The sequence below is a fragment of the Lissotriton vulgaris genome, chromosome 3_1 (assembly GCF_964263255.1).
Source record: "Lissotriton vulgaris chromosome 3_1, aLisVul1.2, whole genome shotgun sequence".
Taxonomy (NCBI): domain Eukaryota; kingdom Metazoa; phylum Chordata; class Amphibia; order Caudata; family Salamandridae; genus Lissotriton; species Lissotriton vulgaris.
The window spans coordinates 722475957-722492744 of NC_141689.1; the positions used below are offsets into that span (position 1 = coordinate 722475957).

The 16788-nt window shown below is 49.7% G+C and overlaps 1 protein-coding gene across 2 annotated transcripts in view; it reads left to right on the forward strand.

The window, feature by feature from the left end:
* The window catches only part of TRIM36 (tripartite motif containing 36), a 589030-nt gene that overhangs the window by 303728 nt on the left and 268514 nt on the right, over window positions 1–16788 (forward strand). For both annotated transcript variants that reach the window (XM_086961040.1, XM_086961041.1), the window contains exon 3: window positions 15711–16036. In XM_086961040.1, the coding sequence (XP_086817166.1) occupies window positions 15711–16036 (326 nt within the window). The remainder of the gene's footprint in view (window positions 1–15710; window positions 16037–16788) is intronic.

A 16788-nucleotide genomic window follows, 5' to 3' on the forward strand; every position in this document is an offset into this window, starting at 1 on the left:
AGTCACAGTCACGATAATTTAACTAGCAAGCAGTTGTAGGCCTTGCGTGGCTTGCGTGGCTCCAACTGGTGGTCTAGGCCCCAGTGAGCAATTTGCATGCTTAACAATAAACATGGGGGAGAGGACTGGTTCAAATAGATCACTCAGCAGTGTTTCGATGCAGTGTTCCATTTTGGGTATGGCTGTGGTCTCGGGTGTTCCAGCAAATCTGAAGTTGTTGCACCTGGAGCGCGCTCCCAGATACTCATTTTTAGCTTTAATTACAGAGAGTATCTTTTCCATTTGGAGGAGGTGCTTCTTGGAGTTGACTTATTAGTAGTGCGCATCTAAGGTGTAATTTTCCAGTGTGTCCAGGCGAGTCTCATGGGAGTCAACCTGTTGTTTTACCATGTTGAGTCTGGAGGTGAGAGCATCTATTGTATTGTGTATAGTTTTCAACTGGAGCAAACCTCTAGCATTATGGCCCGCAGGTCTTCATCCTGTTTGTACCCGCGATCCCTAGCACTTAATTCTGCTTCCGGTTAAGAGCAAGTGTCCATATTGCTTGTGAGATGCTTATTTTCAAATGGAAATTTGGACTGCTTGGGGTCGTTTTTTCCCATATTGGCCACAGTAAGTAGGTGTTGAGGACTAGTGTGGTCGGGCACGCCTCCCCTCAACAGCTGGCGAGAGTAGTCCTTCTCAGGGGCGTTCAAGACTATTTAGTACTGCTGAGCGTGTGTTGGGGGGTGATCGTCTTCCCCTATATGTAGGGCCCAGAGTGGGCAGGCGAGTTGCTCAGTTTTAAGCGCTGCTAGCCCTTGAATGATCACTCCCTGTGGAGGGCAATGGATCAGCAGGCAGCATCCGCAGGGCAAGCAGCGTAATCGCCACCCAGCCCCTGGCAGCTCTATCTGTTGCTGGTGCGCCAGGAAACCAGATGCCCCCCACCGCAGCACCGCAAGCGCAAAATAAATCCGCCACCTGTGCGTATATGCTGCGTCACCCCCGAGCACCGCACCTCGCCTGTCGGCCCCCATGCTAACTCCCACACGAACGAGGCTTGCTGCAACAATGCCTCAATCTGCAAGAAGGCCTGCAAGCCCGCACCGAGGCCAATAGCCCCCTAGGCCCAGCAGCAAGCCGGGGGCTCACTGGTACTATGTCGGTCACTTCTTCGGTTTCCAAGGCGCCAGTCCCAGCAGTATTACCGGCTCTCCGCAGACTGCCTCCCTGCGTAGCCAGTAACGTCGCCCAGCCAGGGCCGAGCCCGCTCAGGCCACAGCTGGGTTCCAGGCATCTGCCCGATGCAGGCCCCAGTCATATGCCGGGCACACTCTGGCAGAGTCCGAGCCGTGTCCGCAGGGATCACCTGCAGCTGCACCTACTTGGCACACTGGAGCCCGCCATGGCCTCCGATGTCATCAGAGCAGGCCTCAACGGCGCCACTGCCTTCCTCCCTCAGCTTGAAGGTTCAGTCAGTGCGATTACTACATGTCAGCCAGTTTCTGTTTGGCAGCCAACAAATCTCTACCTTTAGTCTTGCTCGGATAGTAGACAGCTCCCACTTTGCTCCAGATTGCCCCACAGCATGCAGAATTAGTTAGGATTGTGGGCCCATCCAGCAGAGCCCATTTAGCATCCAGTCATCTTGGAGCACGGCGAAGCCACGCCCCAGGCCCAGAGTTAGTGGCAAACCCTGTCAGCACCCGCAGTATTAGTATAAGGAAAGACATCCCATATGAGTGCCTAACAATCCTAATTTCGTTCCCATCTGCATGTAATGTGTCGACAGTTAGCACATGTTTGGTGACAAGCTAGTCCGACCTACCACTCCTCCGCAGCATATCGCTCGCAGCCCAGTCGGTTTGAAGCGTTTTAAAAAGACCATTAAGAACATGATGGGAACTACCAGAGAACCGTTGGAAGTGGGATCTTCTAGATCATTTGTCTACAAAGAAATTTCACATACTGGAGTTCAGTTTGATCTTTTGTTTCGGAATCTTATTCGCAGCACACTTACCCTTGTCAACAAGGGGGTGGATATGAAATTTAGCTGCCCGTAAATGATGCAGACTGTCATTAGCCATTAAGGCTAACCAAAGCTGACACAATGATGCAACCAGAATGCAAAGATATCTGGATACCAGGAGGGCCCAGAGGTGTTTGTGCCAAACTCAATTTGCCCTTGAACGTTAGAGGATAATTGGTGTGTGCCTTATAAGGTAATGCGGGTTTCTGAGGTGACCTACCGGGTAAACACCTGTGTCATTCAGAAACCACAGAAAAACTTTACTGTGAGACACTCCTCGACCTTTTGCACAGTAATGTGAAAGACTGCTCTTTGGCAGGGGTAAGGCATGCCCTTTACATGAGACCTAAGTATTTAGAAGAGAGTGGAGATAGTCTTGAATATGTTTCCCCATCTTTCTTGCCAACCCCAGGTTGATTCACATCTGTGCACGTTATAGGCACATCGTTTTGTTTGTCTGTGAAGAATAGATCGTGTCAGACAAGTGCTTCAAGACAGATGTTTACATATGTTGGACCTGGAAGTGATTGAGTGTTCCCACAGCACATGGGTCAGTCTTGAGGTCTTGGCGCCCAGCCTAACTCAAACTCTCCCATTTATCCTGCAAGAGGTGCGACTGCAGCTGTGACTTTTTGCCTGAGTGTTCTGTAGCTGCAAGTGATGACTTGAGGCACCTGCAGCTATATTTGGCAGTGACCTGAGATACCTAGAAGTACGAGAAACACCGCCTGCAATGTGCTGACTCTGCTGATGTGTTGATGTGTCAGTGCAGACTACACAGATCAACAGAGTCCCCAGGTATATCTAAGGCTGCTCTTGAGCTGCATACCAGTGCATAGAGAATCCAAAGAAGGAAGGGCGGCACAGCAACGTACTGAAGAACCCTGGACACATATTCATCCTATCATTACTACCCAGGTAAAGCTGGTAACTTTGCTCACTCGTTGAGCTAAAGTGGTTTGGCAGAGTACCATATCTTTAGGGACTAAGTGCTAGGGCATTTTTAAAGACTGACTTCTAGGTAGCAGAACCAGGGAAGCTGCTCACTCAGTCTAAAGTGAGCATGCACCTTCACTTACTTTAACCCTGATAAGTTTCCATGGAGAAATACTCATAGTGCATGTATAGAACTCTAAGACATTATTTGTGTGTGCATTATTGTGATTTGGAGCGTATTAACATACTTCTCTTTTTCACAGAAAAAAGCCCTGGGCTGGGCAATAATTATTTTGTTGCAAAACTGTTGTGTTCTGAGTCTCTGCCCCCAAACTGCCACCCTTAGAAGCCTTTGACCTCTCACCTTACTACGACTGAGGATCAAGTGCTGAAGGGTCTACTTTGTGTTCAGGTTGTAGGTAGATCATAGTAGTTCAGGTTCTGGGACAGTAGAGGTAAAAGCCCCTACATTACCATGGTTAGGGCTTAGTCACCCTGCTTGCTTCTTCAACTTGAATGGGTTCGGACAGCTTCTGATTTAGGCTGTACCTCTGTGTTTTCTATTTGATCACCAGTTTTTCAGCAGTCTGCTGCTCTACAACATGGAATGTTTTTCCAGTTGTAAGGTTAAGTCTGACTGTTGAACAAACCAATGTTAACTAGAATGTCCATTAAGAGGGTTTTATTGAACTATGACACCGTCTACAGGTGATTGATAGGAACCATACAACCAGTAAATGATTGAGCTATTTCAAGCTGTTTCCATATGTAACTAAAGCATTGGTTATGGCAGGTGTAACCCTTCTTTAAGGATATTTTCCATCATTATTCAATTCATAGGAACACTACCTCCTTTCTGAAGTGTTGGAATCTGGAAGCATACCTTTTTCGGTTGTGTCTTCTTCAATAAACTGATAAACCTATTGTAATTGTTCTATATCATGGGTCCTTTTGAAGCATTTCGCTAGCTTAAAATAAGTGTTTTTTTACTCGGTGAGGTTGTATGGCTATGAAAACCTTTTCATCTACTGTTGTTGCTTTGAAAAGAAGGGAACAAAATGGGTTTGGGCAGCATTTGTGATCTTGCAATTTAATTTTTTAGCATATCTGTAATAGATTATTAGTTATTGATTCTTTACCTTAGAATTACCCCCATGCGTCAGACTGGATCCGGAGAATTTGTCCTCAGCAGTACCCCTGCTCGTCCGTAGGTGGCTTCGGTCAACTCTGTGTCCGTCGTCATGATCACTGGGATGACGTCGCAGTATCAACTTAGACGCCACCCTTGAGGGCTGATGTCAGTTCTTTCTTTTTCCGCCAGCCAGTGCAGATCCGGAGTGAGCCTTACCCGTAGTCATTTTTTGACTAATGACTTATTATCGACCTCTTTTTTGAAGTCTTGCAACTCCTGGTGCACGAGGGATGCAAGTCGTCGACCGGCTTTCAAGCCTTGTGACTCCTGTCACAAGCTGATGTCAGTCACCAATCCGCACCTCATGTTCCTTTGGTGCCTGGAGCGCGACCGCGACCCGAAGTCGTGCTCCGACTGCCGGGCCACGAACCCGAAGTCTTTGCGGGAACCGTCCCGAAAGCTCTTGGAGGCCCAGCTGTTGGCTTCGTTTATTCTGATGGGGGCTCTAGGCCTTCGATGCCGGCGGCTCCGGCCGCTGCGCTGCAGGGTCCCTAAGGAACAATGCCTGGATCCGGATCAACACCGGTTGACCTCACGTTACCTTTCCCATTGCCGATTCATCTCACAACGTCTCCTCCGTCTCAGACGCCGGTTGCGCCCCCAGCCAGCGTCAACTACAGCCCACCTCTTCACGTGGACACCGAGCCGGAACGGCGTTGACCGACACCAGTACTGGCGCCGGAGGGTACTTTTGTACCTGGTACTTCCCTGACGATCATCGCCCTGAGTGGCTGCCAGAGAAGGGTTAGAAGGACAAGGAGGGGTCTGTTGACCCTCTTGCAGACCAGCTTGAAGAGCCGGACTGGAGAGAGGAGTTGGGCGATACCAGTGGTCTGGATACCTCCCCAGACCTTGGTATGCTTTCTCACCCTATCATGGCTACGGAGGAGAGGGCTTCCTACGCTGTGGTGTTGCCCAGGGCAGCTGACCTTCCTTCAGTGGCAGTCAGGACTAACCTGACTGAAGTGCTTCAGCCTGCAGCAGCCTCTTCAGCGCCCCTGCTGCCTTTCAATGAGGCCTCACTGACGTCGTTCTGGGCTCATGGTCCAAGTTCAGCACAGGGGCTCCGGTGGATAGGATGATTGCCTGATGCCACCGGCCGGCCCCGGGCGACTGCCTTTTCCACTCCCAGCACCCTACACCTAGAGCTTTGTTGTCCAAATCTCATCCTTGAAAGGAAACACTTTCCCTACAGCTTCTCAAGATAGAGAATCCAAGAAGCTGGACCATCTTGGGAAGATGTTTTCTTCTGCCAGCTTAGGACTGCGGTTGGTGCACAGTGCATGTCTCTTGGGCCATTGCACACATTTGGTGTTATGTTATGTTAGTATGAATTTGTAGAGCGCAGGTTCACCCTGGGGTTTCTTGGCGCTGTGTACCGCTGGGGAACCTGTCCTGGCTTTCCCTGTGAGATGGTCCCTATTGGGTATCCCCAAGGTGAAGCCAGGCATCCCCGGCAGCGAGGGGGCCGTTGTGGAGATTAAGCAAGCTATTGCCCAGAGTTGCAGCGTGGGACCCATGGTTAGAGAGGCACCGAGGCGAGATTTATCGAGCCCGCTGATATTGGTTCCGTACCCTGCCGCGTCAGGAATTGAACCCTGGTCCCGGGCCGACCTCTGCTTCTGGGTCTGCCGCCTCTAACCGGTGAGCCACACTTCTCCACAAGAGTGTGTGACACTGTGACACTGTTGCTCATATCCCCGTCTTGCCTGCCCACTGGCACTACCTGTGGTTCACAGAAGGCCACAAGCATTTTCAGTTTACCATTCTCCCCTTTGGCCTTACAAGCTCCCCTCCGGTGTTCACGAAAGTTATGGCGGTGGTCACAGCCCATCTGCGCAGATCAGGGGTTCCAGTGTTCCCCTATCTCGACGACTAGCTGTTGAAGGTGGGCTCGCTCCAGGCTGTTGTCTCCCACCTCTAGACTAAAGCGAACCTCTTGCATTGGTTCACTCTCAACCTGTTGAAGTCACACCTGATTCCCTTTCAGAAGCTCCTTTTCATCAGAGCGGTTCTGGACACAGCTCAGTTTTCGGGCTATTCTCCTGAGCAGCAAGTCTGGGATATTTGTGCTATGATATCGATGTTTCAGCCTTTATCCTCGATTTCGGTGAGAATAACCCTGAGACTGATGGGCCTCATAGCCTCCTGCATCATGCTGGTGGATCATGCTAGGTGGCATATGGGGGCTCTGCAGTGGGACTTGAAGTTCCAGTGGGCGCAGAATCAGTGGAATCTTTCCGATTACGTCCAGATCTCGGTGGGCACTGCACACCAATTGCAGTGGTAGGTAACGGACCAGGATTGGGTCAATGGCAGATCCCTTTCCCTTCCCCAGAGTTCAGAGTGGTAACAGGTGCATCACTCCTGGGAATGGGCGGCCACATGGGAGAGGCGAAGACCAGAGGCCTCTGGAGCTCCGGGCGATTTCGTCTTGCACTGAAGTCATTCCTTCCTTCTGTCAGAAGAAGAGTAGTGCAGATGTTCACAGACACCACCATCATGCGGTACCGCAACAAACATGGCGGGGTAGGGTCGTGGACCCTATCTCGGGAGGCTCTTTGTTTTTGGACATGGCTGGAACATCTAGGCATGTCCCTGGTGGTTCAACACCTGACAGGTTCCCTGAACGCCAGGGCGGACAAACTCAGCCGCCGGGGCATGATGGAAAACTAATTTCGGCTTCACTCTGAGGTGGTGCAAGGCCTCTTTCAGCAGTTGGAAGAGCCTTGGTTAGATCTGTTCTCCACCGAAGAGAATGCCGAATGTCAGCAGTTCTGCAGGTTGGAATTGCCAAGGCGGCACTCGTTCGGCGACGCTTTTGTTGCGAGTGGAATTGCGGTCTTCTTTACGCCTTCCCACCTATACCACTTCTGCCCAGAGTGCCAAAAAAGATGAAGCGCGATCGGGCCCAAGTCATTGTTGTGGCTCCGGACTGGGCACTAAGAGTCTGGTATCCTGAGCTCTTGAACATGGCCATCGATCCTCCGATCAGACTGCCTCTTCGGGAGGATCTTCTGTCACATCATCACGTGGGGAAGGTCCTCCACCCGAACCTATCCATCCTCTACCTCCTTGCGTGGAGATTGAGTGGCGACAGTTGACAGCTTTCGACCTCCCTCCTGAGGTTTGTAATGTCATCTTGGCAGCCAGGCGTCCCTCTACTAAAACCGTATATGCCTGTAGATGGAACAAATTTGTGGCATGGTGCGCAGCAAAGGTTGTGGACACCCTTTCTGCCCCTATTTCTGAGGTTCTCCTCTTCATACTGTCTTTGGCCCAACAGGGCTTTGCTCTGGACACCATTAAAGGCTATCTTTTGGCCATTTCGGCCTTTCTTCGCCTTGCTGATCAGCCTTCTGTTTTCAAGTCCCCTGTTGTAAATGGGTTTCTTAAGGGCATTACTCACCTCACTTACCCCAGTGGGACTTGAATCTTGTCTTAACTTACCTTATGTGCGCTTCTTTTGAGCCACTACATAATTGTCCTCTCAGACTCTTGAATTTAAAAACTGCTTTTTTGGTTGCCATCACCTCTGCTCGCAGGGTGAGTGAGCTTCCATGTTTTTCCTTTAAACCTCCTTTCCTTGCTGTCCATCCGCACAAGTTTGTCCTTTGAACTAGGCCTTCTTTTCTTCCCAAAGTGGTTACCTCTTTCCACATAAGACAGACCATAACTTTGCCCACCTTCTTCCTGCCTCCGCATCCTTCTAAGGAGGAGGCGAGGCTCCACCATCTGGATCCAAAACGTGCATTATCATTTTATCTGGATCGCACAAAACCATTCCGGGTGGAAGACCAACTCTTTGTTGGCTGTGTGGGCTCCAAGAAAGGTTGGGCCGTGCAGAAACGGACCATCTCTCGATGGGTCGTCCTGTGCATCAAAATCTGTTACTCCTTAGTGAAAAAGGAGCCTCCGGTAGGACTGTGCACCCATTCCACCAGGGCGGCGGCAACCACTACTGCTTTGGGATGTGGATTCCCCCTCGGTGACATCCGCCAGGCAGCCACGTGGGCATCTCTGCACACGTTCACTGAGCATTGCTGCCTGGATATTCCGGAGAGACTGCTTAATTTGGCCGTTCAGTTCTCCAGGACAATCTGGTGTGAACTTGGTTCGCAGACCGACCAACTGGCTTGGTATTGCTGGGGTATCTATTCTAAGGTATGAATCTATAACTAATAGTCTCTTTCAGATGAACAAGTTACTTGCCTTCGGTAACGATATATATCTGCAAGGTACATATATGTTCAAGGCATGTGGGCTGCTGAATTCATATCTGTGCATAGATCGCCGCCTAGTGTTGGGTCCGGATGATTGCACATTGTTGCCCTGGAAGAGTCTTCGAAGTATCACAAGATAGGTGGCTCCTCCCCTGGACTACAGTGCGCATGAGCATCCTCTCCATCCCCAGATTGATTTTTCCGCCATTGGGTTCGGATGTACTTTCTCGACTCCAGTTCGGAAACTTTATTATAACTTTTTGTTAAGGCCAAAAGGCCTTCGGGGCGTCGGTATTGTCTCGTTTGGTGCCTATCTTTCTCCAGTTCTTCGAACAGGACGCCGAAGACAGCTTTGACTTCGACACCAAAGGCCCAAACTACGACGACGATGGAACGGAGCCCGTTCAAACGATGCCCCGTCTGCAACTCTAAATACCCTCACATTGATGTGCACCCAGTGTGCAATAAATGTTTATCCCCGGACCACGATGAGGCCAGCTGTATGGCCTGCTCAAAGTTCCGGTCGAAGAAAACGCTTCGAGTTCGACGCGCAGCAAGACAGTCAGCGCAGGAGTCGGCGCCCGAGCCGGACAACATCTTCGAGGCCGGTGACGAGGAAGGCGCCGACGAAGAAGATCCTGACCAGCAGTCGGACCCAGCGTCGGAGCATGACTCCAACTTCGATGTGGACGAAGAAGACGAGGACTATGTCCATGAAGAAGACGTCGTCGAGGTAGGGGACGACGCAGAGGCCATCGGGGCCATCTATGACGACTCCAGCGATGAGCCAGGCCCAACCGCAGTAGCGGGGCCTAATATTGACAATACGCTTCATACGGCTCAGGTTGAGGCATCGCCGGAAGGCCTTAGCCAAGATCTTACTCCACATTCTATAGCCCCACGTTCAGGCCCGGCTAAGAATACTTCAAAGGAGCCATCGGTCGATCCATCAAAATCGAAACCGAAACCTACAGAGCCAAAACCGAAACTGAAACTACATCAAGTAGCCATCGGATCGACGCCATCAGACTCATCGACGCCAGTCAAGTCGAAGAGTGTCGGCAACCCTTCGGGGTCACAAGGGGGCGCCGCCTCGAAGAGCGGGGCGCCAAAACCAGTATCTACAGTCAAGACCGTCACCTCGACGCCGTCGACGCCCAAGCATGGCGACAAGACTAAAAGTCTCCAGGCCAAAAAGACTGCCGAACCGACAATTTCAGTGTTTAAACCGGTACTGAGCAAAGCTCTCGAGTAGAAGACCAAACCCGACCCGAAAGAGCAGGTTGCATCGACGCTCAAGGCCGTACAGGTTACGCACCGTGAGCTCAAGTCGACGCAAGGATTCAAGCATGCTAGTGAGCCAACAAAGCAGCTCTGGTCGAAGACTACGGCAAGCTCTAGAAAGGTCTGCTCGTCCTCAGGTCAACCTCCAATTAAATACGGTCTGCCACCAACGGCTCGACCCAAACATGTCGAGCACCACAAAAGCACTGACGCGACCAAGAGTGTCCGCGCCTTCGAAGTCCACTCCAGAGGGGGTTATGTTCCAAGAACCCTCGTATGACAACCAGTCGAAGCTCTTCATCGACTCGGAATCTGGCAGGCTCACCATCCATAAACGGAAAATCGCACCAGACCATCCCTTAGAGGCCTACAAAATCCCTCTTAAAAGGAAAAAAGACTCAACCTCCTCACCAGTTCTCTTTGAACATGTTGACAGTTATTCACAACAAGTTGCATATTCTCCAGCGCAAAGCGAGGAGGACGTGGGTGATGAGTACGGTCAAATGGCCTTCACTTATCATACTAACACTGACCAAGAGGAACCTCAGCAATGGACTGATGCTGCAGACCCTGATGATCCTCAAGCTGCACCAGACATTCAGTCTTACAATGTCAAAACCTCGCCTACTGAAGACACAGCAGCGTTTAACGCTTTAATTGAAAGGGCAGCCCTCAACCATGACGTGGAAATGCACGCAGAACCAGTGGAAGAAGATTTCCTATTTGATACTTTCTCCACCTTTGAAAAATCGGCAAAAACATTGCCTATGCTGAAAGGAGTCCTCAAACATGCTACGGACATTTTCAAAGAGCCCACAAAAGCAAGGGTTGTAAACCCAGGGATTGAAAAAAATATAGACCTGCGCCAGTGGACCCTACCTACATCAAGGGCCAACTCCCATTGGACTCCCTCGTAGTGGCCAATGCTCGCAAGAGGGCAAACTCGCAAACTAGTGGTGATGCTCCTCCTCCGGACAAAGAATCCAAGATCTTGGAGGCTTCAGGAAAGCGGGTGGCAGCACAGGCTGCTAATATTTGGAGGATCTCAAATACACAGGCCCTATTGGCTAAATACGATAGGGCTCACTACGACACATTAGAACAGCTGTTGCAACACCTGCCTGATGTTTACAAAGAGGGAGCAGAAATGATCATACAGGAGGGGAAGTTAATTTCTAATGCATCCATCAAATGTGCACTGGAGGCTGCAGACACGGCAGCTAGGGCCATTAACACTAGTGTAATGTTGAGACGTCACGCCTGGCTCCGCATCTCTGGGTTTAAACCAGAGATTCAAACAACTTTGCTCAACCAGCCAGTTAACCCTGACTTCCTTTTTGGTCCCGATGTAGACACAACCCTCGAGAAAATCAAAAAGGACACAGACGGCACAATCCATGGGGGCTCTGCAGTCACAGCAGTTTTGGGGCAGTTCCTTTCGTTGCTCCGGTAATAGGGGAGCCTCTAGAGGACAAGCTTTACAGCAAGCCCAGTACAACAAGGGGAACACGCAAACCACCTATACAAAAAATAACAGGGGTGGATATCGTGGGAACAGCACCAAGGGCAGAGGACGTGGAAATAACAGTGCCAGATCCTCCGCTCCCAACAAACAGTGACGCCTTGTCACTGCCCCCGACCATTTAACACCAGTCGGGGGAAGACTCCAGCAGTTCCTGCCAGTCTGGGAAGGCATTACCACAGACAGGTGGGTGAGACAACTTATCCGATACGGCTATTGTCTAGAACTGACCTCCACTCCCCCAAACATACCCCCAAGGCACCGTCCTATGTCCGTAGAGCACACGCACTTATTGCAGCAAGAAGTACTCTCCATGCTGCAAAAAGGGGCAATAGAACTCGTGCCTGTAAAAGAGCGAGGTACAGGGGTGTACTCTCTGTACTTCTTAATCCCAAAAAAGGACGGTTCCCTGCGGCCCATTCTAGACCTCAGACCCCTCAACCAATACATACTGTCAGAACACTTTCATATGTTAACCTTACAGCAGGTCCTACCATTGCTCAGCCAGGGCGACTTCCTAGCAACCCTGGACCTCAAGGATGCATATTTCCACATTCCCATTCACCCAAGTCACAGGAAATATCTCAGATTCACCATCAACAATCAGCATTACCAATTCAAGGTCCTGCCTTTTGGGGTCACCACTGCCCCCAGGGTGTTCACCTAGTGCTTTGCAACTGTGGCTGCGCACCTTCGGAGACAGCACATCCATGTCTACCCCTACCTGGAAGACTGGCTTGTTCAAGCAAAGTCCCCCCAGCAGTGTGCCAGCCACATGTCACGCACAATTCACCTCCTACACAGTCTAGGATTCTCACTAAACTACCAAAAGTCGCACCTTCAGCCCGCTCATGTGCAACAGTACCTAGGGGCAACAGTAAACACTCTGACGGCATCAGCACAGCCAAACTCTGCCAGAGTCAACAGCATGCAGATGCTAATACAGAAATTCAGGCCCCAACAATCGCTCCCAGCGCAAGTATTCATGCAGCTGATCGGTATGATGGCATCCTGCATATTCATAGTCCCGCACGCGAGGCTACACATGCGTCCCCTTCAAGAATGCTTAGCACGACAGTGGAACCAGGCTCATGGGCATCTAAAAGACCTAGTGTTGGTGACCGGTCGTGCATACAACTCTCTGCATTGGTGGAACACACAAAACCTGTGCAGGGGACGACTGTTCCACGAGCCTGTCCCACAAGTAGTGCTGACGACGGACGCATCTCTCCAGGGCTGGGGAGCGCATGTCCTCCATAACACTGTGCAAGGACTATGGACGTCACAGCAGCAAAAGATGCATATCAATCTTTTGGAGCTGATGGCGATCTTCATGGCAATGAAAGAGTTCAAACTGCACCTGTGCAACAAAGTCGTGTTGATCCGGACGGACAACATGACTGCCATGTATTACATCCAGAAGCAGGGAGGCACACACTCCGGGCAGCTATCTCATCTAGCCCAGAGCATGTGGAAGTGGGCCATCCAAAGGAACATCTTCCTCATGGCGGAACATCTCCCGGGCAAGGACAACCAGATGGCGGACCTGCTCAGCAGGCACAGTCATCAAATGCACGAGTGGGAGATTCACCCCTCAGTGCTCCAACCATATTTCCAGCAGTGGGGTCATCCAGAAATAGACCTCTTCGCCACAAAGGAGAACGCAAAATGCCAAAACTTCGCCGCCAGGTTCCCACACCCACAGTCTCAGGGCAATGCGATATGGATGAACTGGTCAGGCAGATTTGCGTACGCTTTTCCCCCAGCTCCGCTCATACCGCTAGTGGCGCGCAAACTGCGGCAGCACTCCATGACTCTCATCCTGGTTGCTCCAACGTGGGCACGACAGGCTTGGTACACCACGTTCCTGGAACTTTCAGTGGTGCCTCACCAACGGCTACGCCTCACGCCCAGTCTCCTCACTCAGAGCCATGGAGACATACAGCATCCAGATCCGCAACAGTTGAGCCTTGCGATTTGGCTCCTGAGGTCATAGAGTTTGGCTACCTAAACTTGCCCCCTGACTGTATGAACATCATCAAAGAGGCAAGGCGACCTACAACTAGGGCGTGCTATGCAGCCAAATGGAAACGATTTGTCATCTACTGTTCCAATAATTACATTAATCCGCTAGATGCGTCCACGCAAAACATCATATGTTACTTGCTGCATCTATATCGGTGCAATCTGGCGTATAGTTCCATTAGGATACATTTGGCCGCCATAGCAGCTTATAAGTGGAGAAGTGTGGCTCAATGGTTAGAGCGGCAGACCCTGATGCAGAGGTCTAGCCCGGGACCAGGGTTCAATCCCCGCCTCTGCGGGTCTTGGGCTCAAAATTCCACAGACCTGATAATTCTCGCCTCGGTGCCTATTCCAATCCTAGAGTCCCACTCTGCAACTCTGGGCAATAGCTTGCTTAATCTCCACAACGGCCCCCACAACGCTAAGGATGCCTGGCCTTCGCCCTGGGGGTGCCCAGGAGTGGACGCCTCACAGGGAAAGCCAGGACGGGTTCCACAGCGGTATTCGTACAAGCGCCTTGAGACTCTTGCGGGTAAGTAGTGCGCTATACAAGTATCAATTTACATTTATCTTCAAAACAGGCTGCATCTTTCCCTCTTAAAAGTGCCTGCCAATAAAGCCTTCTTGGAAGGACTCAAAAGAGTGATCCCTCCCAGACACCCTCCTTCACCTGTCTGGAATCTAAACATCGTTCTCACCCGGCTCATGGGACCACCCTTTGAGCCTCTTTATTCTTGTGAGATACAGTTTCTTACATGGAAAGTGGCTTTTCTGATAGCCATCACATCGCTACGAAGAGTTAGTGAGCTTCAAGCCCTAACAATTCAAGAGCCCTTCCTGCAAATTCATGCTAATAGGGTAGTGCTGCGCACCAACCCCAAATTCCTGCCTAAGATTGTCTCACTGTTCCACATTAATCAAACCATAGAACTGCCAGTTTTCTTTCCAAACCCAGATTCAGTGGCAGACCGGGCACTGCACACCTTAGATGTTAAAAGAGCTCTCCTGTAATACATCGACAGAACAAAAGACTTTAGAAAGACTAAACAACTGTTTGTTGCCTTCTCTCCACAACACAAAGGCAACCCTATTTCCAAATCAGGTATAGCCAGATGGATTGTTAAGTGCATACAAATCTGTTATCAAAAAGCTAAACGCACTTTAACAGTTCCCCCAAGAGCGCATTCCACACGCAAGCTAGGGGCATCCATGGCTTTCCTAGGTAACATTCCTCTAGAGGAGATATGTAGGGCAGCCACATGGTCCACCATACATACATTTACCAAACACTACTGCGTAGATGCACACTCCAAACAGCAAGCCGCTGTAGGACAGGCTGTTCTCAGTATTCTCCTTCAGACTGCTGCAGCTGGCACTGGCAACCGCCGCTAAGGAGGTCACTGCTATTTATTCTATGCACAGATATGAATTCAGCAGCCCACATGCCTCGAACAGAATATGCTACTTACCAGTATGCATCTGTTCTTGGCATGTAGGGTTGCTGACATTCATATCGCCCGCCCTCCTCCACGGTGCCTGTCGCAGCGGTAGCTCTCAGAATCATTCTCAGGCATGGTCATCACTTTCAGTATTACACTCCACCTCTGCCACAATGGCGAAAAACAATCTGGGGATGGAGAGGATGCCCATGCGCACTGTAGTCCAGGGGAGGAGCCACCTATCTCGTGATACTTCGAAGACTCTTCCAGGACAACAATGTGCAATCATCCGGACCCAACACTAGGCGGCGATCTATGCACAGATATGAATGTCAGCAGCCCTACATGCCAAGAACAGATGCATACTGGTAAGTATCATATTCCTAGTTATAGATTTCATACCGCCCCACAAATCCTCCCCGTTCTGCGAACTGACTTCTAGAGTGAGGGACTCCCTTTCAGGGCCCTAGTTTTGTGCACCAGTGGTCAGTGTCATGCATGGCTCTGCACTTCTGGCGTGGAATGCCATGTAAAGAAAGTCTAAGTAGATACCGCTACGTTATCCCGGCGATCAAGATGCCAACGACGAACGCGGAGTCGACGAACACCACCTACCAAACCGCAGGGGTGCTGCTGATGACAAATTCTCTGGATCCAGTCTGACACCTGGGGGTAATTTGAAGGTAAGGAATCTATAACTAATATATGTCTCTTACAGATATACCGTTACCTGAGGTAAATAACTTGCTTGTCAGACATCTCCATATGAAAAATCATAGACTCTTAGGACAGTGTACTTTCCCTTTTGCTTCACTTCCTTTTTGTTTAGAATTGCGCTATTCAAACACCAGATGCATGCAAACACTGCATTTTGATGTGTAATAAAATAAAGCATGTGCTAAACTACATGTATGATTAACTCCCTTTAACATTTTGACAATCTCTTACTGTTACAAAACAAAATGATTTTAATGAATTTTTAACTGAAATGAATGTTACCTTGAAGAGATGGTGCTTAGATCATTTTCACTCTGTCGTCTTCATAATTTCCTTACTTAACTTTGTTTTCTGGTTACAGGTTCAAAACGCAACTCCCTTACTCCAAAGTTCACTACTTTACCATGCCCTGGTTGTTTGCACGAAATTGATCTTGGAGAGCGTGGCATTTGTGGTCTGTTTCGAAATTTTACATTGGAAACCATTGTAGAAAGATATAGACAAGCTGCCAGGGCAGCTACTGCTATCATGTGTGATCTCTGTAAACCTCCACCTCAGGAATCAACAAAGAGCTGCATGGATTGTAATGCGAGTTACTGCAATGAATGCTTTAAAGTACATCATCCTTGGGGAACGGTGAAAGCCCAGCATGAATACGTGGGCCCAACTACTAATTTCCGGCCAAAGGTAAGTGTTTTGCTGATGTATGTTACAGCCTGATATTATAATAAACATCTTTATGGAAAAAACTGGTTGTAGCCTTCCCGTCCAAGGGCCCCTTCCACCCAGTTGACCTTGTTGTACTCTGACTTCAGCTACCTACTACCATCTTCCTACTGTCCATTGGCCCTCCACCTCTAATACTTTGCAGTTTCTGGTACCCTCTAGATTAAGTGGCCTAATGACTGGTGTAGTTGCTCAAGTCTATAAAATGCAAGAGAAGAGTCCTTCTTTTCTTTGCTAGCGTCTCTGGTGGTTTCAAAATGTCTTTGGGCCTTAATGGCTGCTGCTGTTCATCATCTGTACAGACTTCTGAGGGCCTGGATCTCCCAAGTCCCAGGATCCAGCAGGTCTCAGCTAGGGACATCATCTGGTAGAAAACTCCCTCCCATGTGAATATAATGTGAAATAGGTGCAGCTATCTGTATTTGATCCCCTTTACATTGTAAGTAATCAGTGACCAATTGAAACACTCAGCGCTCTTGCAACATGATGGCTGTCAAATACTGTAAAATCAAGATTTTGCTACTTTCAAACACAATCTGTCCAATCTTAAAAACAGCCAAGATGTCTCCTTTTTGGTTAAAATGGTGAAAGCTGGTCAGAATGTTAGGGGTTTGGAAAGCCCGCCCTCGTCCTCTAATCCACACGATGCGTACAATCCCGCACAATGTTGCTCAGGAGGTTGTATCTGAAGAGTCTGCTTACACTTGTTTCTG